The following is a 24268-nucleotide window of genomic DNA, read 5'->3' as shown; positions in this document are numbered from 1 at the left end:
AGCTCCACAAGGACATTTCTTTTAAAACCTGGTTCTGTGATCCACAGAAACTAAGTAGTAATCAAAGTGTTTATGGCTGACTTAGATACAGCTACTACGAGGGTTTTGGAGGTTAATACTTCAAAGAAATTTCAGATACCTATGACTCTTAACTATATTTGATGATAATTTGAGAAGATGATAAGAAATGGGAGGAACAATTTTTGATGCTTCTAATTTTATAGCATGAGTAATCTAGGTATGGTAAAGTACAAGTAAAGTATAAATAAAGAGCAAAATAAATTGCTGGTGATTTAAAGGGTCGTCTAACAGAAGGAAGCCTCTTGTAACACCATTGCCCATTTTTGCCAATCCATAAAAATATAGAGAACAGTAAAGTTGTAAGTTGTAATTCAGAAAACTTCATAGGAGATTGGCAGTTTGGGTAGCAGAATATTGACCTGTTAGTAAGTGTGTGGGATTTTGTTTAATTACTGATTTTCCTCCCTTAGACAGGAAATGTACTATTAGGGAAGGGTAGGGACAGTGAAAACAGTAAAAGTACTTCTGCATCCTTTTCTCTTAAGGCTGAGAGAAGAAATCTCATAATTAATCGTATAGGTAAAATCATAAAGGCTGATTAAGGACCAAGATTTATCTATTACTGTAAGCAAAGTTTTATTTATTCATCATCAGTTCAAATTATCTTTTGACAATTTGTCAATAAATTTAATTTAAATTATTTTATTGGTGCATTCGGTATAGTGTAGTGGTTACGTGTATAACCTTTAGAACCTAGGCTCATATCTTTTAAGTCCTGCAAGTGTCTAACTGTATGACAGTGGGCAAATTATTTTACCTGTCTCCCACAGTTTCATCATACGTAAAATGGGAACAATAAAGTACTTCCCGCGTAGAAATATTATGAGGATTAAAAGAGCCATCAAATCACACCCCCGCCCCCACCATCATTATCATCATAGCAGCTAACACTTACATGGCACTTGAAACAATGCTTTGAGATAATTGCTTTTCAGTCCTTTCTCTTTTGAATCTTATTTTTCCTCTGGGTTTCTGATTTCTCAGAATGTTGTCATCATCCTCTAGTCACATAACAGTGAAATTTAAGAGTTAATTTTAAACTAACCTATGTGCTTACTGAGTTTTTCATCTTATATATTTTTCATCTTACATCTTTTGCTTCTAATGATTTTTTATCCTCAAATATTGTCACCTGTTAGAATCCTTTCAAAGCCACGTCCACTGCATCATGAGACCTTTGCTAATTACTTCCTCCCATCCCTCCTGTGTTAGAAGGAGTCAGTGTATTCTGTTTGCACATAGAGTTTTTTTCCATCATGTATCTCTTATATTCTTCTGTATTTTCTTACCAGTAGAATACAAAGTTTTGAGGCCAGAGACCATGTCACCTACCATCTATCTATATTACCTATATGTGCATTCCATACTAAGTTCTTAATTAGTGAGATTATTTAATTAAAATATTTGTGAAGGTGAATAACTTTAGATTTTTAAAATCTGTTTTCTAGATTAAATATAAGACACCTCAACCTATAGGAGAAGTATATTTTACGGAAACTTTTGATAGTGAAAGGTTGGCTGGGTGAGTATTCATTCAGGAGAATTTCTTCCTTGATTTGATTAGCTTTTTGAGAGTTATTGGTTGTTAGCCTATGAAAATTGCCTCTACCACAGTACCTTAAAAAAGGGTTAAAATACTTTATTTCACGGTGTAAACCAATACCTTAACACATTTTTATTATTGATAGAAGTGTTTAATTTGAATTGTTATAATTTATACAAAGAAAATATACAAATGAATCATGAATGTACAGTGAAAACTTACAATATTTCTTCATTCCTTAGGACAGATATTAATAATGTAATTTCAGATGACAAATTCAAGTTAATGTTTTATCCTAAATAATGGTAAAAAAACAATAAAAGTTATTATTTATTGATCATTATATGCCAAATACTGTCCTAAGTAGGTGGGTAAGAACTATCTTTATCTGCCTTTTACCAGTGAGGAAACTGAGGCTTAGTGTACCTTAGCTATGATCATACAGCTAGTAAACTGCAGATTCTAAATTTAATTTAACTCCAGCTTTACAGGAGTATGTGTAGACAGCCTTCTTTAGCCTCTAAGTATTCATTTATCTTAGAAGGAAAAGCGACTATTGGGTAATCTTCTGTTGTATTTCTGATATGCATTGTATCTATAAATTGTTAGTTTTATTTTTAATGATATACATTTCTTTCAACTTTATTTATAGGTGGGTCTTATCAAAAGCAAAAAAAGATGATACAGATGCGGAGATTTCTATATATGATGGTAAAATATTTATTTAAATATTCAGCATAACCAGTATGACCCAGAGTTCACTAGCTTTTGAGATTATATTTTTATTAAATGTACCTGAGGCCCCATCCTGCTTCACAACAGAATCTTGTCAAAAGACAAATAGAGTCTTTTGTCTCCTTTCCAATATTTCTGGAAGTCCAGGTAATCCATACTTAAGCCACCATCCAGTTTTCTAACTCTGAACAGTTAAATTTTCACTCCAGTGCAGTTAGTCTCTTGCAGGATTTCCCAGGCTACTGCTGTTCTCTACCGTTTTATCTCAAGCATGGGCCGCCTAGATCGAGGTATAACTTTCGGCAGGGTCCTCCTAGAGGACATTTATGAGAGCTATGGGAAATGTGGCTGCTCCTGGAGCTCACACCTCCAAGCCCACAACCATTATCACCGGGTCTCTGATAGGTTATCTTCAGGCATCACCGTGAAGGAAAAGTCCTATATGCAAGGGTCATCTTTTCTTCCCCAACAAGACTCTCCTGGAGTGTGACGGAAGAATTTCTTCCTCCTCTTAGTCTAAAACCAGCCTCCTCAGTTGTTACATCCTAAAGCAGGATCAGCCTCAGTCAAGGTGACAGATAGTGGGAATTTCCTCTCTCTCAGAGGACCTCAGACCCATAAGGATGTGACCTCACACTGAGACTCCAACAGGCGTTACACGAGAATAACAACAGAACAACTAACAGCATGTATAGGATGGCAGCTGTCTACTTCCGTTTCATAGTGTCTGTTTTAGTGTGAGATAAAGATCATGCCTGCATGTCTTCCTTTGTAGTGTTCACCATCCCAGTGTATATGCTTATGTACTCCAAAAAGAACTCTACCATATGCCCCGAACAAGCAATACTGCATTCAGTCTAAATCCGTTTAGAGAAAAGAATAATTTCCCTCGAAGAAGCAGCAAGTCTGCAGAGACAGAATGCTACCTAAAATAATACCCATGGAAATACCCGCCATCGAACAGAATGCTTGACTTAAAACATCTATGTTTAGCTTACTTTACAGTTTTTTTAGAACAGCATTGGGTAGATATTTGCTTTATGTTTGTGTTTTAGAAGTATCTGTTGATGGAGTTTTCCTAAAATTAGGATATGGTCTATTTTAGGAGTGAGTTTGTCTCTATTTCTTGCTGGACAAAAGTGACTTAGTGTTTAAATGAGTTTTTTTCCCCCCAGCTTAAAATTAGAACTCAAGCAAGCAGAAAACAAGCTTCTTAACACCTAAGTTTGGTCTATAGTCTTATTAAAGAAAATTATCCACGAAAATAATTTTTTAGCATATTAGATTTGGTATGTTTGGTTGACTTTTTTCAATTTCTTGAAAGCAACTTTGAAAAATACAGAATCTCTTAAAGTTCCAGGTCCTGAAAATGGCATTTTATATATAAATATTAGCAATGTTGTTTATATAGTGGTTAGTTGAGACCAATATCAGTTTCTTTGCAGGAATATTTAGTATTTCTAGTCGTTAATCACAGCTTCTGTCAAGTGCCACTTGAGTAAAACTAATTCCTATATTTTCAGGAGTAAGCAAATCTGTGTGAAACATTATGTGCTGGGTAACAGGGTTTGCATTTGGAGAAGACTTATTTAAATTTTTCAGATTAAGTTATTAATAAAAGTATAGCTGTTTAAAAAATCACCAATTCCTTAAGTGACCAACTTTCAGGATATCTTGTAAAATTTTGTGAATTCTTTTTGAAATTATAGTTACATCAGAGTTCATATTACCTGGCACTGTATAGAATTTGAATAAATGATTGGTTAATGAAAAGTTATTGTTGATTTGAAGTTGGGAAAAACCTCTTGTCCTCGAAAAATAATCACCTTGTCACAGTTTTTCTAAAATTAAAGTAGTACTTTTAGATAGTACCTTTTCATAGCGGATAAATGTATGCATGTAATTACAAAAGAAGGCAACGTAGTTTAAAAAATCCTTTACTATCAGTATCCTAAAATCCCTAAGATAAAGTTGTTACTTCTTAAAAGAAGACCTTTGTGATTTGGTCAAGCCACAGGTTAGTAGTGATAATACAGTTGCTCATCAGTGTGAGAGAAGAAAAACCAAATGAATTCACTTTTTTTAGAAAAGTATACTATAGCCAAATTAGGGGACAAAAAGGAAAAGAAACTTGAAAACTTTAAAAAATGAATTCTTAAAAACCCAACAGTGTGTGTACAATGATAGACCAAAATATACCCCTCTCTGGTTCATGAGACTGTCAGGTTCTTGCACTGTTGTTTTTTTAGAAAGAAAAGAACGTATATAAAGTACATTAGTAATTCAAAAGTGCCCATTAATATTTCAAGTTGGCACAATACTAGAAAATAGCCAGTTTTCGCTAAATTGAGTTTTCTTGGAATAGGCGATACCTCTAATTTTCAAAACTAGAACATTTTATACAAATTAATATAAATTAGTTATTTTCTGTTTTAAAAAGAGTAAAGGAGGAAAGTCCAATCCATAACTTTGGGGCTGCAGCTGACCCGTCTAGCTTTGCATTATATGCTGCCTGTGATCTAATTGCAGGAGCTTCCTGATCTTAAACGTGGGAAATCCCAGCCCAGAGAGGACCTAACTCAGCTTTGCTGTGCTACAGCCTAGTGCTTATCTAGTATGTATGACTTCCTTGGCCAAAAGTTCTGAGAACTGATTGGCTTAGCTTAGGAAGTGTTAACTTTAGTTTGTGTTCTTTGGGCATAACAATTTTCAAATTAAAATGTAAATCCCTACAATAACTTCTGCAAAGTAAGAAAAGTAGCTGATGATACCATAAATTTCAAAAAAATAGACTGAGGCAAACTCATTTTGTGTTAAGGATGTACTTTGTCTCCTGTGTAATTTAAAAATACAATGTTGATAGACCGTATGAGACAAACCACATTTTGTAATTTCATTGATTACAGTCTTTCAGAGAAATCCAAACTAAGCCAGCTTTAGAGGTGCTTTAATTAAATAATGTAGGGTCTGTTATTTATTAGTTTCCACAATTTTAAGAGAAAAAGAGAACATACATACATACAGGTGCAGATATTATTTTCTGATTTAAAATGTGATTTTATTTTTCCCAAAGTAGCCTTCATGGAAGAATCTTATTGGTCACCACTTCTGATAAATAATTCTTAAGTCAGTGTTTTTGATTTTAGTTTAACTTGCTTTGTTTTGTATTTTAGGAAGATGGGAAATAGAAGAATTGAAAGAAAATCCAATACCTGGTGACCGAGGACTGGTGTTGAAATCTAGAGCAAAGCATCATGCAATATCTGCTGTATTAGCAAAACCTTTCATCTTTGCTGATAAACCTCTGATAGTACAGTAAGTTTTATTATGTTTTTAATACTTTTTCTGACATTTATATTCGTTTTGTATTACTTGGCTTCTGAATATAGGTATAATGGGTATAAAATGGGCATAAAAAAACAGATTTTCCTTTTCCATTTCATTTGCTTAAATACACAATGCATGTATACACACAGACACCCTGAGGTTTCGAGTGAAAAGCAGGTTAGTTGAAAAATTATATAATATATGCTGTAATATGCAACATTCCACCACCATAAACTATATAGTGCATACTAAAATCACCATTTTTATTTTAACTCTTTACTTAAAATGACTTGCTATTAAGATATATTAACCTCGGTATATTCAGAATGGAACCATAAATATTGCTGGTAAACCAGTGATAAGATTCAAAGGCAGCAAATTCATTTTAAAGAGGAAGTGCCCTTTTAAAGGGCACATGTTCTCACAGACAGTCACCCCTTCCCTCCCCTGCAATATGACATAAACTAGTTTTATTGTCATGTTGTTTGCATGTGTAACTGTTATAAAATCAAGTGTAAATTCCTCAAGCTTGTTTCACCTATACTGGTATAAAACCAAAATAGATGTGTACAAATACAATTACAAAACCAATGAAATTCATATTAAAAACAAAGAAAAGGAAATGTAGAAATGTTACTTTCTACCTTATATCAGAAGATTGGGCTGTCCGAAGTTAATTACAGTGTAAGGAAATACCATTAACTGTAAACTTAACACTCCAGAACCCCTTCAGTTTTTTGTTAACGTGTTAAATATATTCCTATGTGGTGTAACTAAAATGCCATTTTGTATTTTAGAAATTTAAAACAATATGGCATGTGGTATAATTGGCCTAATTTTTCAGCTGTGATGCTTTGGCTTAGTTGCACTGTTATTTCAATAAATTTAAAATATCAAATAATGTCAAAGAGTATACAACCATTTAAACAAATGAAAAATATTGTTATAAGTACTTATTGGGATTAATATTTGAGCTTGATATATGTCATTATTCAGAGTTTGGGGTTTCTTTTTTCTTGACAATTTGAAAGTAATCTTCTTATTCTGTTGAAGTTAGGTGAATATAATATCATTTTCTATTTTAATCCTTTGTGGCTTAAATGAAAGGGTAACGGAAAATAATATAAAGTTTTAACTTCTCCAGAGTAAAATGAATCAAATTTGGTATTTTCAGAAAGTATAAATCACTGCTAGGCAAGTAAGTGAAAGATAGCTTGCAAGATTAGAAGCAAAGATAATGAGTCTAAAAAAATTATTAAAGCAGTTGTGAAATTATTATTCTGAAAAAAGAAAAGGAGAATCAAGAAGAATGGAATAGCGGTGTTTGATATGCTTGAAAACAGTTCAAAGAAGGATAGTGAATATTTGTTATTCTTAATTTTGATGAAATGAGATAAATAAAAAGAAATTTTATATTAACTACTATAAATGCTATAGATTTATGACATAACTTTACTCTAAAGCTGCTTTTTCCAAATTGTGTACATATTAATATGCATTACGTGGTCATATAAGTTTTAGAAACTAAGAATATCTGAACCTTAAAGATAAGGAAGCATATTTGCCCATTAAAGACTTTGAGAAGTTCTCTGTATGAAAACCTGTTTTTAACTTGAATATTGTGTTTCCCAAACATAATTGACCACAGAAGTTTTTTTCCCCCCTAGCAATAATTACTATTTCATGGGACAGTTTAGAAAATGCTACTCTAAAGAAAATAGGGTTAACATATATTCTGCATTTGTCCTCATTTTTCCTATGATTTAAGATTAGCAGCAGTGAAGCTCTATGACATACATTTCACTGATCCTCGAATCCATTGTGAACTGTTTATACTAGGCACAAGTTAATGATTTGAAAAAGCTGGAAGTTTGCAGCGTATGAAATAGACATAGTGATCGAGTCTAGGCATATTAAGACAGCAGAGCTGTCTTACATTTATAGAGACAATTTACACAGTTGTTCTCTCTAGTTCTTTTCACAGAACCCTTTCTCCTTGGATCACCTATACTAAAATTATATCTCATTTTATTTTACTTAGAATAGCAGATATTTACCTTTAGTTCACATTATGCACCATTTCTTTTACTTTGTACTCTTCAAAGACATGTTCCATGAAAAAAAAGTTTATCAGCTAATGCTTAAAAGTATTGATAAGGCTTTGAGGAAACAAACTATTTAAAAAATGAAAAAGAACAAAACAGAACTTTTCTTCTGATCATAACAGAAGCTAACATTTTTGAGCATTTATTGGCCCATCACTGTGCATGACAACTTCTAATCATCATAACAGTCCTCTGAGGTGTAAGTATGGGCAATATTCCCACGTTACAGATGAGCAAATAGAGACTAGAGCTTCAGTAATGTGCGTTTAGCCGAGGTATTACCGGCATCCAGAAAAAAATCTCAGGTCTTCCTGACTCAAAAGTACTTGCTTGTAACCACTGTTGCAGATATCTTGAGAAATAAAGCAGAGTAGAAAGTAGGGAGGGGAAATCACCATAATCTCCAGCAACTCAGAGATGATCACTTAAAAGTTTACTGTATTTTCTCTATTTCTTTTCTATACAAAATACATATACTAATTGGGTTCAAACTGTCAAAGTTTTGTATACTTTTTTTTTTTACTTTGTCTCTAAACTTTCTTCAGAAACATTTTAAACTGTAGTCCTTCATTAAAATTATCACTGTGTCCTGTTGCTCCTCTAGTTTTCATCTCTTTTTGCTTTAATTCATTAAACCAAATCATAACTTTTTTGGTTTTCACTGTTTTTCAGTTTGATAACCGGTTTGTCACATGTAATTCATCAATTTACTGAAAATCTCTTCTAAATAATGTTCCGTAAGACTGTCATTGCCTAAACAAGACAAAACAACAACAGAACTTCTGCTGAGAATTAGAGTGTTGTAAATCTATGAAGAGACTGCCATGTCAGTTCACTCTTTTAGCTGTTACACTGTGTTTCCCCTATCTCCTGGCTGTTAAGATCTGAAATATTCCAGGTTATTGACTGAGATTATGAAATCTCTTTGCTGGTGGTATTTAATTAAATGTACAACTTATTTAACATGGTTTCAGTGTAGCTGAACTAAAAGACAGATTAGTAGCAGACTGGATATCTAGGATCATTAGCAATTTCTTAGAAATTTATGCTGTAGCCATGACCCCCATAGTCTTTGTTTTTAGTTTATAAAGACTATGTATAGTACGTACCTTATTTTAATTTGAAGTTTCCTGTTAAAAGTTTTAGTCAAAGTATTTTATTCTTAATTCAACAGTTTTGATGAAAAAATTATTTTGACAAATTGGTTGGCTTTTGTATAGTTGATTATAATCATTCTATTTTTAATATTTTAAGGATGTGCACAGAAAAGTCATTTCTGCTTGTTCCGTATAGGTTGTGGATATGCTTTGTATGAGCTTTCTGGTAATGTAAAATGTTTGTGTTTAAATGAATTGAGAGTAATACATTAGATTTTGAAGAACAGTTAGTAATTTTTATTTATCAGCAGTATGATTCTTTTTCCCTTCATTTAGATATGAAGTAAATTTTCAAGATGGTATTGATTGTGGAGGTGCATACATTAAACTCCTAGCAGACACTGATGGTTTGAATCTGGTATGATATTTTAATGTTTAAGAAAACCTTATTAAAGTTAATAAGTATTTTTAAGGAGCAATTGACACAACTGAAATTTTCATTTTCAACTGAAATCGAAAATAACTGAAAATTTTTATCCACTGTGAGTTTATATAGCTTTTACAGTGCGCCTTCAAGTTTCATACACAGCTGTTGTTACTTGATGGCATCAGTTTTGTAATCATTAGCCACATAAAAAAGTTTGCTATGTCTATAAATAAAAAATAACCTGGTGCTTATAAATGTCACTAAAAGATCAGCTTACAGTTATTTTCTTTACAAAATAATAATCACAGGAGAAGTAAGATAACGGAGCAAAGCAGTAAAACAAAATGGCCAAAGAACCAAATTAAAAAGGCGGGCCAGTTCAGGAATTGGCAGTCTGCAAAAATTTACGAAGTGAAAAATGTTTTCATAGTGAAGCAGGTTACATTAGGACCATTTGAGGTTTGGAGACATTTCTTATAGCATCCTCCTACAGGAGGCTATGTCAGGATTTCTGCATAAAACAAAAATAAGATAAATGAGACATTAATGAGATATTTGTCAGAATGCGTGGCTATGAAACAGATTAAAGGATTCATTTACTATTATTAGGATCGGGTAAAGGGGAAGCCATTTGTAGTAGATGGTGAAACACTTAGGTATTGTGAGGTAATGATCACCTGAAGGTACAATGGCAATAATAAAGTCAAATACCAAGTATTTTTCTAAGCACTTTATCTAATTAATTCAGTTAATCCTCAGAGAAACCTTATAAGGTACGTACTATTATTATCTTCATCAGAGGTAATGAAATAGAACCACAGGGAGGTTAAGAAATTTGCCCAGGGCCACACACAGCTGGTTTAAAGGCAACGGTAGGATTTGAACTCCAGATCCCATGCTCTTAACCAGCGTCCATGCCAAATGAAGAGAAATGACCAGTAATAAAACGGGGAGCATGTTGCTGTGTCTGTTTTTGAGTCTGAATCTCTTCTTCACGTTGTGCTAAGGGGCGCCATTTTCTGGTGTCATACTGAATAGTAGTAATGGCTAAGCACTGTAGTCTTAAGTCACAGAATGCTTTTCTCTGTGCTTAATTTTCTTAATAAAATATTAATAATACAGATCTATATAGAGTAACTAAAACATTATGATGTTGCTAGGGTGGTTCCAGCTTCTCTCCTACATCTTGAGGATGGAAGTAGTGTGTGCACTTAAAAAACTATTTTGAAATAAAATTTGTTGTGTTTTCCACATCATTTATTGTCAATTGTGTCAACTAATTCTTTGGTGAATTAGCATTTGATACATTTCTGTGAACTCTACCCAATGGGGTAGAATAGAGAAATCCATTAAATACTCTAATTCTGGACTAATCCCAATACTCATCTCTCTTTGAAGGATAACTTTTATGATAAAACATCCTATACCATTATGTTTGGACCAGATAAATGTGGAGAAGATTATAAACTTCATTTTATCTTCAGACATAAACATCCCCAAACTGGAGTTTTTGAAGAGAAACATGCCAAACCTCCAGATGTAGACCTTAAACCGTTCTTTACAGACAGGAAGACTCATCTTTATACCCTTGGTATGTCCTTTTAATTCATTCATTAATTCAAAGATATTTGCTGACTACCAGTGTTTTCGTGGCAAGTGCTTTGGGAGAAACACAGGTCCTTCTGTTAAGGGCTTATCTTTTTAGGAGAATAAGACACACATACTTATAGCACAGGTAGAAAGTAAAGTGTCGTATGAGGTACAGTTAAGAGCTCAAAAACAATATTACTTTCAGTTTGGAAACTTGGAGAAAACCTAGTGAAGGTGGTTATATTTGACCTAGTCTTGAAGTGTAGATACAATGTGGAAGATAGGAGAGGAAAGGGATATTTTAGGCACCCTGACATTAGTGGTGCTGAAAGAATAGAAAACTGGAGAAAAAGGTTAAAGAGGAGGAAGCCCTTAATATTAGACTTTATTCTATAGGCAGTTGTCATTGTTGGGTCCTGCCTTGTGGTAGTTGTGGAAAAACTTTGAAAGGGAAAGCATTGAGCAACCATCTATTAACATACTTAGCTTTACTTTTGTAACTAGGAGTTTGCGTATATGTTGACTAGGACGAACACTACATGGGATTGTTTCTCCTCTTCCCAAGAACATACAATTATGGAGGTTTGTTCTGCCCATGATTACTTAAAATCACAGCATGTCAGAACCTAACAGGACAACTCCATCCAAGACTAAGATATTTCAGTTTTCTTTCCAAAAACTGCAGTTACAGAAACATTCATTTTGTCTGCCAACACAGGGACCAATTTTATTTTTAATATCAGTATTGATATCAAAGACCTTTTTCTGAAATTGGAAAATAGTACTAGACATTTTGGGGAGCATAAAGTAAACTGCAGAAATGTACAGATAATGAGAAATGATAACTAGAAAAAATGAATTTTAATTAGACTTTGTATAAACCTGGTCAAAAGCACTTTGGTAGTGTAATCAAAGGCTACAATTCCACTTTCAGGAATTTATCCAAAGAAAATAATCCAGAAGAAAGAAAATGACCTATGTGTAAAAATATACTGTAAATTGGAAGCAACCCAAATGTTACAGTAGTGGTTTTCTTTCTATACAATACAAAATGATAACTATGAAAATGTTTGGCAACAAGGAAGAGACGTTTATAATATTAAAATTGGGAAAGAAAACGAGATTCAAATTGGAGGCACATCCTGATGGCCACTAGACATATTATGCAAACAAAAAGAAAAAGACTAGAAAAAACTAATTTTTGTTAATCACCTGATAGGTACCATGCTCTATGCTAGACACTTTGTTTACAACCGTCCTGTGAGGTGAGCAGTTTCTCTCTTATTTTGCCTTAATTAAGGTTAAGTAACTTGCCCTAGGAAACAAAAGTAATTGGTAAGACTGGAATTAAAACTCAAGTCTGACTCTTAAACATTTGCTTTTCTTACTACTATACACAAAAACTTTGTTGTGCTAGGATTATCGAGTGGCTATTTTCTTTTTAAAAAAAACTTTCTGTAATACTACTATATTTTTATAACATTATTCTGTAGTTGTTCTAAGAACCTTACAGGGTCCCTTAAAAGACTTTATAATCCAATGCCTTTTGTTGTAGATTCATTTAGAACATTGAATACAATTTTCTAAACGGAAAGGTTTTTTGGCTAAAGATTTTGGGCAAAGATGTCTTTTCACATATGTGTAATTGTCCTGTGCTTTTTTGATTTACTATAATTTTAAAACATTTCAAATGCAAAATTTATTCAGAAAATAGTCTTTTCGGGATTTTTCTTGAGAAATGTTTTTTTTTTAATTAGAAAGGGTCTAGCACATTTTTGCATTTAAGATCTTATTCTCAGTTGTGCTTCAATCTTGACTTTTTTCCTTTGTGTAGTAATATAGTTTTATAATCTCAGCTGTAATAGAAGAGGAAATAGTGGAGAAAAAAGAGAAGGGAGAAAATACTGAGTGTTCGTTTATTTGAGTTTGTATATAAATTGCAATATTTGATTTTGATATAATTTGGCATTGTTGTGACTGAAACCTTTGGAGATTGTTATTATTTCAGAATTGCTTTTACAGGAAGTGGTAGCCCATTTACCTAGTTAAGTCAGGATCATCCTGACATTTATTGACAGCTCCTACTTCCTTAACTTACTAAAAGCAAATGTTAGGCAGCTCCTTTCATCTACCATTCTTTACAAAGATATAAATTATACTCAGTGACTCCCCACCCCATGTTTACAGAAGGGAGAAAGCTTTTATTTTGTCATTACAATGATAAGGGAGTCCTTTATGAAACTTTTGGCTTAGGGACTTTTAAAGAGCTAGATTTTACCTCAAAACAAACGTACTAGAGTGTGAGCTTGAATATTTTCAATCATCCTTAAGACATTTTTCAGTACAGTGTATGAATCAATAAATTTGAAATGCCAATGAGCTTTATAGATTTCTAGGAAATCATACGAATGTATCAGTGTTAAATTCCTGATTTTGGTGCCTAGATTTGGGTTATATAGGAGAATGTCCTTGTTTATAGGAAAGATACATTAAAACATTCAGGGATGATACGGATGAGGTCAGTAATTTACTCTCAAGTAATTCAAGAAAAAATAAAGTTCGTTATAGCATACTTGCAACTTTTAAAGTTTGAGGTCGTTCCAAAAGATTATTTTAAAATAGTGAAGATTGGGTTGTATTCTGTAACTATGAAAGAGTGAAGCTGACTGGTCATGTGAGTCCTAAGCTGAGTTAGCTATTGGGTATTTTTTATTTGAGAAGTTAAGGAGCGTTTTATTAAATTATTATTATTACTTAAAATTTTATCTTTGGTTTTAGAAAGCATTATATCTAGTGATTTCAGTGTATTTTGATTTAATACATCGGTAATTCCTCTATTCTGGTTGAGAGAAAATTTTACCCATGAAGTTTAGGGTAGAAGGTTATCTTTAACATGTCTGTCAATATGATAAGTGTTATATGTTTAAATTGGTCTTTAGTGATGACTCCAGATGACACATTTGAAGTATTAATTGATCAGATAGTTGTGAACAAAGGAAACCTGCTAGAAGATGTGGTTCCTCCTATCAATCCTCCCAAAGAAATTGAAGATCCCAGTGATAAAAAACCTGATGATTGGGATGAAAGAGCGAAAATCCCTGATCCTTCTGCTGTCAAACCAGAAGACTGGTAAGCAAAGAATTCAGTAGCAAAGCGTTCTTTGGCATAAAGTAACGTGTAAGTGAAGTTTACAACCAATGAAGCTTGTTCTTTTAAACATCAGTACTACTTATTTTGACTGTTTGGGGTGAAATACTTCTCTAAGACGGATTTTGCACTCCCCTACCTCTTAATTATCTTAATTTTCATTTTAATTAATATTTTAATTTTGTTGCCCTTTTCAATATCCTATTTGTATTTTGTATGTTTTCAATGCTGTGGGGGAAAAAATTCCCTGAATCTAAAACACCGACACTTTAATTTCAGTTCCCAGTTTGATCTTTATCATGTATGTGTGTGCGTACTTTACATAGTTGCGGTATTTTCAGTTAATGATTAGTTGGCTTAAAAAGCCATATTCTCAGCATCTTATATAGGATTTACTCATACCAGTTTGCTTACCCATAAAATGTTCACTAGCTGAGAATTTGTGTGGTTTCCATTCTACAGGATTATGAATATTTTCCTTGAAAGAAATGTATTCAGTTCCAGATTACCTATAGCTTGAATTCAGATGGTGAGGGATACTTTTATATCTCTCCATTTAACTGAGATATTCTTTGTCCTTCAAATATGTTTTGTAATTTCTCCCTAAAATCTTGTTAGCTTTATTCCTAAGAAGGTTTTTTCTTTTTTCCTGCTGACACTTAACTCTTAATTATGGTTTTGCTAAGTAGATTATCTGTCTTTATGTATTTAACCCACCCTATTGGTTATCTATTGCTGTGTAACAAATTACCAAAAAACTTAGCAACTGAAGACAACAAACGTGAACTCACCCAGTTCCTGAGAGGCAGGAATCTGGGAGTGGCTAGCTCCCCAGTTCTGGCTCAGACTCTCCTGAGGCTGCAGTCGAGCTGCCAGTAAGAGCTGCCTGCATCTGAAGGCTTGACTTGGGCAGCTGGAGGATCCGCTTCCCACTGGCTTCTGTAGCCTTTGTCAGGAAGTTTCAGTTCCCTGCCACCTAGGCCTCTCCTTAGGTCAGCTCATGACACGGCAGGTGGCTCCCCTAGAGGGAGTGATCCAAGAGGGAGAGAGCACAACCACAGAAATTGCAGTGCCTTTTATAACCTAATCTCAAAAGTGACATGCCATCACTTCAGCTGTATTCTGTTTGTCATCAGACCAACCCTAGGACAGTTGGGAGGGGACTACATAGAGGTAGATGTACTAAGTATGAGTAAAAAAAGTTTTATTCTTAGTTTACTGAGAGTTTTTCTTCCCCATGATTGGGTGTTGTATTTTGTAAAACACTTTTTGTGCATCTATTGAGATGACGACGTGGTTTTTCTCCTTTATTTTCTTAGTGTGGTGAATTATATTGATTGATTTTCTAATGTTGACTAACCTTGCAATCTCCTTGGTCAACAAGTATTGTCCTTTTGATGTTTGCTGGATTCTGATTGCATGGTTTTTTTCTGTCAGATTTATTGAAGTATAATTTTCATACAGTTAAATCCATTTATTTTAGATATACAGTTCTATGAGTTTGGAAAAATATATACAGTGATCTAACCACTACTGCAGTCGTGATGTAGAATATTTCCATCATTACCCAAAGGCCTTTATATCCTTGTGTAATGAATTCCCTCCTTCCACCTTTAACCTCTGGAAACTACTGATGTGATTTCTGTCCATTATAGCTTTGCCTTTTCCAGAATATCATATAAGATGGAATTATACAGTATATAACTTTTGTTTCTGATTTCTTTCACTCAGAATGATACTTTCTGAGATTTATCTGTATTTTTTGCTTGTATCAGTAATTAGTTTTGTTTTATTGCTGAGTAGTGTACCATTGTAGGGATGTATCATAATTTGTTTATCCATTCACATATTGATGGAAGTTTTGGTTGTTTCCAGTTTGGGGCAATTATGAATAGAGCTGTTACAAACATTTGTGGTCAGGGCTTTGTATAGACATAATTTTTCCTTTTTCTTCGGTAAATACCTAGGAGTGTGATTGTGCAATAAGTGTATGTTTAAATTTATAAGAAACTGCCAAACTTTTCCAAAGGGCTATACCATTTTGCATTCCCACCATTATGTAATAGTTCCAGATGTTATACATTAACAGCATTTGGTATTATGTTTTTTTAACTGAGATATAATTGACGTATAATATTGTAATAGTTTACGTGTACAACATAATGATTTGATATATGTACCTATTGCAAAATGATCACTACAGTAAGTTCAGTTAACATCCATCACTTCACATAGTTAACAGCTTTTTTTCTTGTTTTGAGAACTTTTAAGATTCACTCTTCTTAACTTTCAAATATATGATATAGTGTGGTGAACTGTAGTCACCATGCTGTACCTTACATCCCCAGGACTTACTTGTCTTATAACTGGAAGTTTGTACCTTTTGACCTTTTGGTATTATCTGTTTTTGTTTTTCTGTTTTTCTTTGGATATTCTAAAAGGTTTGTAGTGATACCTAATTGTAGTTTTGATTTACATTTCCCTAATGACTAATCCTTAATTTCCCCAATTTTCATTTACTTGCCGTTCATATCAGTTTCTTTGGAGAAGTATCTTTTCAATTTTTTCCCCTGCTTTATTTGGGTTATTTTTTTATATTCAGTTATGAGAGTTCTTTATATTCTGGATACAGGTGTTGCGTCAGTTATCTAGTTCTGTATAACAAATTACCCCAAAATTTAGTGGCTTAAAACAACATTTGTTTCTCAGATTCTTGTGATTCAGGATTCTGACTGCAGCTTAGTGGGTCCTTTGGCCCTGGGTCTTTCAGCTGCAATTAAGATGTCAGCTGGGGCTGTAGTCATCTAAAGGCTCAGCAAGGAGCGGATCCAGTTTCAGTTTCACTCAAGTGGGCATTGGCAGGATTCAGTCTCTCAAGGGACTGAATTGTTGTTGGACTGAGGGCCTCAGTTCCTGGCTGGGTGTTGGCCCGAGTCATCCCTTGGTTCCTTGCAATCTAGGCCTCACCACAGAGTATCTCACAACATGGTAGCTATCTTCAACGGAAGCAAGGGAGAGGGGAAGGGAGGGGAGAAGAGAGTGCGAAGAAGATGGAGGTTACAGTCTGTACTGGGTTAACACTGTCCTCCAAAATGCCGTGTCTACCCAGAGCCTGTAAGTGTGACTTTATTTGGAATTAGGACCTTTGCATCTGTAATCAAGTTAAGATGAAGTAATACTGGATTAAGGTGGGCCCTAAATCTAGTACTACCGGTGTCCTTGTAAGAAGAGGGAAATTTGGACACAGACATACAGGGAGAACACGATGTGACAACCGAGGCAGAAATTGCAGTGATGCATCTACAAGCCAGGGAATGCCAAGGGTCGTCAGTGGCCACCAGAAGCAAGGAAGAAACAAGGAAATATCCTGTCCTGGAGCCTCCAGAGGGAGCATGGTCCTGCCCAAAACTTTGATTTCAAATTTCTAGTCTCCAGAATTGTGAGATAATAAATTTCTGTCATTTTAAGCCACCCAGATTGTGGTGTTTTGTCACAGCAGCCTAGGGAAACTAATATACAGTCTTTTATAACTTAATCTTGGAAGTAACATACCATTACTAACTTCTGTTCATTAACAGCACGTTATTAGGTCCCACCCACACTCAAGGAGAGGGGACTTCACATGGACATGAATACCAGGAGGCAGGATCATTGGAAACCATTTCAGAAGCTGCCTACCTCAGTCTGAGATTGCCAGTGCCAGAGCCCCTGAGGCAAGAACCCTGTTAGGTGGCACCCAGATTTCTCTGTACAGACACTGCAGTAATAAATGTTACTTCAAGCTCCTAAGTTTTGGGGTAATTTGTTATGCAGCAATAGTCAATTAATATAGATATGCAGTATGCAGTATTTCCTTTCACTCTGGGACTTGTCTTAATTTTCCTAACAGAGAGCAGAAGTCTTAAATTTTTATGAAGTCTGGTTTGTCAATATTTGTCTTTGATGATTCATGCTTTTTGCATCTTACTAAGATAAGATGTCTTTGCCTAAATGTGACAAAGATTTTCTTTTGTTTTCTAGACAAATAGTTTTGACTAAAACTCTGTTCTGAGTTAATTGTTGTATGTAGTGTGAGGTATAAATCAAGATTAATTTTCAAAAATATGGGTGTCTAATTGTTCCATCATCTCTTATCATCCATTTAATGTCTGTAATGATCTGTACTGATGTCCCCTCTTTCTTTTCTGATATGGCAATTAGTGTTTTTTCTTGATGTGTCTAGCTGAGGGTTTATCAATTTTATTGAGCTTTTTGGAGGACCAGCTTTTGTTTTAGTTTTTCCCTTCCATCGGCCTTTTTTGTATTTCGTTATTTCCTTCCTCTTCTTACTTTGAACTTAATTTGCTTCTCTTTTCTACCTTAGTAAGGTAGAAAATAATTTCCGATAGAAGCAGCTGTAAAATTTCTCTGTTTTAACTGTTTTAAAGCACTGTTTTAACTAAGTTCCACAAATATATATTATTTATGAGAACATTCAGTTCATACTGTTTTATAATTTCCCTAGTGATTTCTTCTTTGATTCATGTATTTTTAAATGTGTTGCTTTGTTGTCAATTATTTATGGATTTTCCAGGTATGATTTTCATTTTAACTCCCAAGTTAATTCTGTTGTGGTCAGAAAACATTCACAAATATCAGTTACATCAGGTTGGTTGATAGCATTGTTCAAAAGCTTTTATATTCTTAATGGTTTTCAGTCTGTTCTCTTACTGAGAGAAGAGAACTAAAATCTTCAACTATGATTGTGGATTTGTCTTTATCTCCTTTGAGTTCTATTAGTTTTTGCTTCAAGTATTTTGAAGATCTGTTACTAGATCAATTCACAGTATTTCATGACCTCTTGAGGAACTGACCTTTTTATTATTATAAAATGTCCTTCTTTATAAACTCTTATAATACTCTCTGTCTTGAAGTCTACTTGGTCTGATATTAAATCAACACTCCAATTTTCTTTTAAATCATGTTTCCATTGAATATTATTTTCCATTATTTACCTGTAACCTGTATATGCCTTTATTTTTCAGGAGATTTTCTTGTAGGCAGCTACATTTGGGTCTTGCCTTTTAATTTGAGTGTTTTAAACCATCTACATTTAATGCACTTAATTGCTATGGTTGGGTGTAAACCTACCATCTCACTACCTGTTTTTTCTTTGTCCCATATATTCTGTGGCTTTTTATAAAATGTTTTTCCTGGCTTTTTACGGATTGAGTTATATTTTATTTGAGTCTTCTATCTTTTTCTTCTCTATTGGCTTTTTGGCTTTTCATCTGTAGTTTATTGTTTTGCTGGTTGCTCTAGGGTTTGCAATATGCATCTTAAACCTATTTCAGTCTACTCTCAAATAGTGTTATACCACTTCATGTCTAAGTTAATCATATAAGAGTCTTACATTTTCTCCCGTACATACTTCATGGTATTATCATACATTTCCTTCTTTATATACTGTGAAGGCCATGCATATTTATTCTTCAGTCAGTCTCTTTTTATTGGACAGTTATGAGGGGAAAAGTTCTTTTATTTACCCACATATTTACCATTTCTGGTACTCTCCTTCTGTTGTGTAGATAGAAATTCCCATCTGTTATTGTTTTCCTTCTGCTTGATAAACTTGTCTTAATACGTTGTAGTACATACCTGTTGTCATTGCATTCTCAAATTATTTGTCTGAAAATCTCTTTATTCTCCCTTCATTTTTGAAGGATTTTTCACTATGGGATTATAGGTTGATAGTTATTTTGCAACAGCCATTCCTTATCATTGAGGCTCACACTGATTCTGATGAGAAGTCAGTTGTTATTCTCATTCTTGTTCTCCTTTACCTAATATGTCATTTTTTTCTGTTTGGTTTTAAGATTTATTTTCACTGTTACTGGTTTTCAATAGTTTGATTTTTGTTGTGCCTTGATGTCATTTTTGTGTGTGTGTATATTTGCCTTGCTTTGGATTCTTTGAGTTTTTTGAAATGTGGGTTTATAGTTTGTATCAAATTTAGGTAACATTTGGCCATTATTTCCTTAAATATTTATATATGCCTCCCCATCTCTTTTTTGGGATGCCACTTAAATGTGTGTTAGACTGCTTTACATTTGTTACACAAGTCACTGAGGATCTATTCATTTTTTAAAACCAGTTTTTCTCTGTGTACTTCATTTTGGAAAGTGTCTATTACTATTTCTTCAAGTTCTTGTTTGTAAACATTGGGACTTACCACCTATGCAGAACATAGAATGTTGCTCCTGGAAAACCAAAAGTGTTAACTTGTTAACTCTCTTTTAGATAAATAGGGGTACTGGTTAGCAGTGAAAATGTCTTTGCCTTAAGGGAAATAGTATAATAGGGAAGTAACTTGTGCAAGGTAGGAAGAATAGTACTTTTAAAAAAAAATTAATAAGTCACTTATTAGTGTATCACTTCCATGAATTCATGCTTTCAGAAAAGGTAGGACCGCATCCCTCCATGTGGGCTTTCTAACATTGCTTCATATTTGTTTGCCCATAAAGAGTAGGGCTGGGACATACGTTTGCCCTTAAATGAGAGAAACTGTATATACGAACCTCATTCTGATTGGTGAAATGTGTGAGAATTTTTTTTATAAAGTGCTAAAAGAGATGCACCCTTAAATTTTAAACCCCGGTTACTCTGAGCCCTCAGAGACCCTAAGATAACATTGATAACAGGCAAGTACAAGTCTTTACATACATAGATTTGATTATTTCAGTTTGTTACTCAGTCTTTACATATATATTGTTGATTATTTCAGTTTGTTATTCAAGTTTTGTTTGGAAAATCATAATGTAGCTTCTTATTTAAAATTGTTACTTTTCTGTAAAGACGAAAATTATGTTAGTAATTCTATTCACTACTTACTGTGACTATGTTTATATACTTTAGAATTTACTTTCTAAGTGTTATTTTTTAAGGAAAATATAAAAATTACTAGAATTAAATACGGAGATTTTTTAAAAAATAATATTGGAGTAGGGAAGACCTTTCCAAATATGACATAAAATTGAAGAATCATAAAGGAATATGTTAATAAATTTCAACTACATGAAAATAAATGAGTTTTACATGGCAAAAAAAAAAAAACAACCTCACCATGAGCGACATTAAAAAATGCATGAGAAACTGGAAAAAAATTTTACTTCATATAGCTGACAACTAATTTCTTATTAATTTCTAATATATTCCAGGATATTAATTATAGCATTATTCATCATAGTAAGTTTTTGAAAACACTATTCTCAACAATAGATAGATTAAATAAATTATGATATATTCACAAAGTAGAAAACTATGCAACTGTTAAGAAGAATGAAGCAGATATATATTTATATACAACAGAGCTCCTAGAACAGTCTTGACATGTAGTAGTCATCCCATATATGTTTGTTGATGAATGAGTTTTTAAGTGAACAAAAGCAAGGTCTAACATACTCTGTATAGAATGCTATCATTTGTGTAAAAAAAGTATGTGTGTGTATATATATACACACACACACACACACACACACATACATATGTGCATGTGTGTATAGAACATAACAAGTAATATATATAAAAAAGTGTATAGCAGAAGATTTAGGTGGATGAGAGAGAGGGGAGGTAGTAGGTACAAAGACAGGGTAGGAAATGCCTTTTGGTACCTTATGAATTTTGTAACGTGCATTTTTAAACTACTTGAATAATTAATAATTAGCGTAAAATACTGTATTTACAGGGATGAAAGTGAACCTGCCCAAATAGAAGATTCAAGTGTTGTTAAACCTGATGGCTGGCTTGATAATGAACCGAAATTTATTCCAGATCCTAATGCTGAAAAACCCATTGACTGGTAAGCATTCTTCATCTTCAAATGTCAATTTCATATGTTTCTTACTTGCTTTTTTGTTACTAGTTTATATGACTGATAGGAGAGACTTGAGGTTACTCCATTTGCTTTGTTCTAATATCCTAAGGAATGAAGACATGGATGGAGAATGGGAGGCACCTCAGATTTCTAATCCAGAATGTCGGATTGGGTGTGGTGAGTGGAGCCCTCCCATGATAGATAACCCAAAATACAAAGGAATATGGAGACCTCCAATGATAGATAACCCTAACTACCAGGTAATAACCACTTGTTCCAGTCCCATAGTAAACTTTAAAATGTTGTGCTATTTATCTAGTTATTGATAATGTTATGTTAACTTCAGGAAATTTGATTTGTATAATAGTGTGCCTTAGCTATCTTAAGAAGTCAAAGAACATAGACTCCAACTAATTTATGTTTAAAAAGTGAAACATTCCTTATTTAATTTTCTGAGGGAATAAAATTAAGAACTAAAGATAAGTTACTTTATACTATATTTTTCCTTAGTAATCAACTGATGATCACTTTGGAATAAAATTTTATTTTAGAATTAAATATAAGAAGTGAGTTCTGATCAAGAAGACTCAGGTTGTACATTTTAGTAATTAAAGTCTGTGCTTAATTAACGTGCTCCTTACTCTCTGGTATTATTAAAATTGAATTTTTTTCCCTAATATGAATCAGATATTTTTTGAGTATACCTAGTTTTGGGGGTGGAAGTCCTTATGTTATCCATTGAACCCTCTAGTTTCATCTAATTATTCATTGACATTTTCTAACATTTATTTTATATATACAGTTATATATTCTTTTTGCTCACTGTAGTTTTTCTTTATAGTATTTATCACAAAATGTCTGTTTTGGTAACTTTTTTGTTTAATGTCTATCTCCTTCATTAGACTTTAAACACCATAATGCAGGGACCATGTCTGCCTTGATTACCACTGTATCCTAGCATCTGGCATAGTGCCTGGCACACAATAGACATATGTGATGGTGGAATAAGTCAGTGAGTGATCATATTGTCCAATTTATTTGATTTGGTTGAGTTTAATCATTCAAGATCTAATGGAACTTCTGTGTTGAATAATTGTTCTGAGATTCAACCATGGTTGATTATTGATGCCTATCACGAGTATATGTTGAAAGGTGCGGTTCCGTTTTTGCCATACAGTGATCTCTCTGATTTGAACAATTTTAATGATATCTTGTCTTGAATATCTTTACTAAATGTAAAAAAAAAAAAAACTTGTCTAATATAGTGTCAGTTGTGAAATTTAATTACTCAAGTTTCTGTATTGGATTTTCACTCTGCCTCTTTTTTTTTTTTTTTTGCAGTTTACTTATTTATTTATGTATTTATTTATTTAGTTTTACTTATTTTGGCTGTGCTGGGTCTTCGTTGTGGCGCTCAGGCTTCTCTAGTTGCAGCGCGCCAGCTCTAGAGCGCACGGGCTCAGTAGTTGCAGCGCGTGGGCTTAGTTGTGGTATGTGGGATCTTAGTTCCCCAACCAGGGATTGAACCCAGGGCCCCTGCATTGGGAGCACAGAGTCTTAATCACTGGACAACCAGGGAAGTCCCCTTTTGCAGAGTTTAAAGTCATTGTTCATAGGGAACATCATGTACAGGATATATTTCATAGGGAACATCGTGTTCCGGATAAGAAGAAAGAAGATTTTATTTCTAGTGAATTACTAATGAATTAATTATCAGTTAAAGTTTTCTTTTTTCCAGTTAGTATTGCTAATTTCATTCAACAGCAACTACTTCTTGAGTAACATTTATAATGAAATTATTTTATTTGAAAATGTCTTTAAATTATTTTTTCTCGCAGGGTATCTGGAGTCCTCGAAAAATTCCTAATCCAGATTATTTTGAAGACAATCACCCATTTCTTCTGACTTCCTTCCGTGCTCTTGGTTTAGAGCTTTGGTCCATGACCTCTGATATCTACTTTGATAATTTTATTATTTGTTCGGAAAAGGAAGTAGCAGATCGCTGGGCTGCAGATGGCTGGGGAGTGAAAATAATGATAGAAAATGATAATGAGGTACAGTATTTACCATATGGTAATAATAGGATGTGGTCCTGGTTATAGGTTGTACAAATGGCCTTTAAAAAGGTAAATAAATGTGCAATAATTACTAAATGCTAAAGAAACATATTTAAATAAATTTATGTAGACAGAATATTTAGCTTTACCAAATTATGATACAGCTTCATTATAAACTAATAATGAATTATATATATGTAAGCCTTCATTTCATTTATTAAATTATGATAGCATAATGGGATTGGGTGCCTTTTGATGGTTATAGAAATGAGACCACTACTACTACTAGAAATGAGACTTAATATCT

General features: G+C 33.5%; 1 protein-coding gene across 4 annotated transcripts in view; it reads left to right on the top strand.

The window, feature by feature from the left end:
* Window positions 1-24268, top strand: part of CLGN (calmegin) — a 42916-nt gene that overhangs the window by 12032 nt on the left and 6616 nt on the right. For 2 of the 4 annotated variants that reach the window (XR_014264080.1, XM_082463391.1), the window contains exons 3-11: window positions 1530-1603; window positions 2277-2335; window positions 5533-5674; window positions 9225-9306; window positions 10714-10906; window positions 13845-14034; window positions 21776-21889; window positions 22014-22164; window positions 23743-23958. Coding sequence is in view for 3 of the 4 variants with exons in the window: in XM_082463391.1 (XP_082319517.1) it covers window positions 1530-1603; window positions 2277-2335; window positions 5533-5674; window positions 9225-9306; window positions 10714-10906; window positions 13845-14034; window positions 21776-21889; window positions 22014-22164; window positions 23743-23958 (1221 nt within the window). In the remaining variant the exon portion in view is untranslated. The remainder of the gene's footprint in view (window positions 1-1529; window positions 1604-2276; window positions 2336-5532; window positions 5675-9224; window positions 9307-10713; window positions 10907-13844; window positions 14035-21775; window positions 21890-22013; window positions 22165-23742; window positions 23959-24268) is intronic. The other 2 variants (XM_082463392.1, XM_082463393.1) reach the window with 2 other exon arrangements.

The sequence above is a fragment of the Balaenoptera physalus genome, assembly GCF_965194825.1.
Source record: "Balaenoptera physalus genome assembly, chromosome: 5".
Lineage (NCBI taxonomy): Eukaryota > Metazoa > Chordata > Mammalia > Artiodactyla > Balaenopteridae > Balaenoptera > Balaenoptera physalus.
The sequence above is the reverse complement of the archived record's forward strand: the minus strand, read 5'-3'. Positions and strand labels throughout refer to the sequence as shown.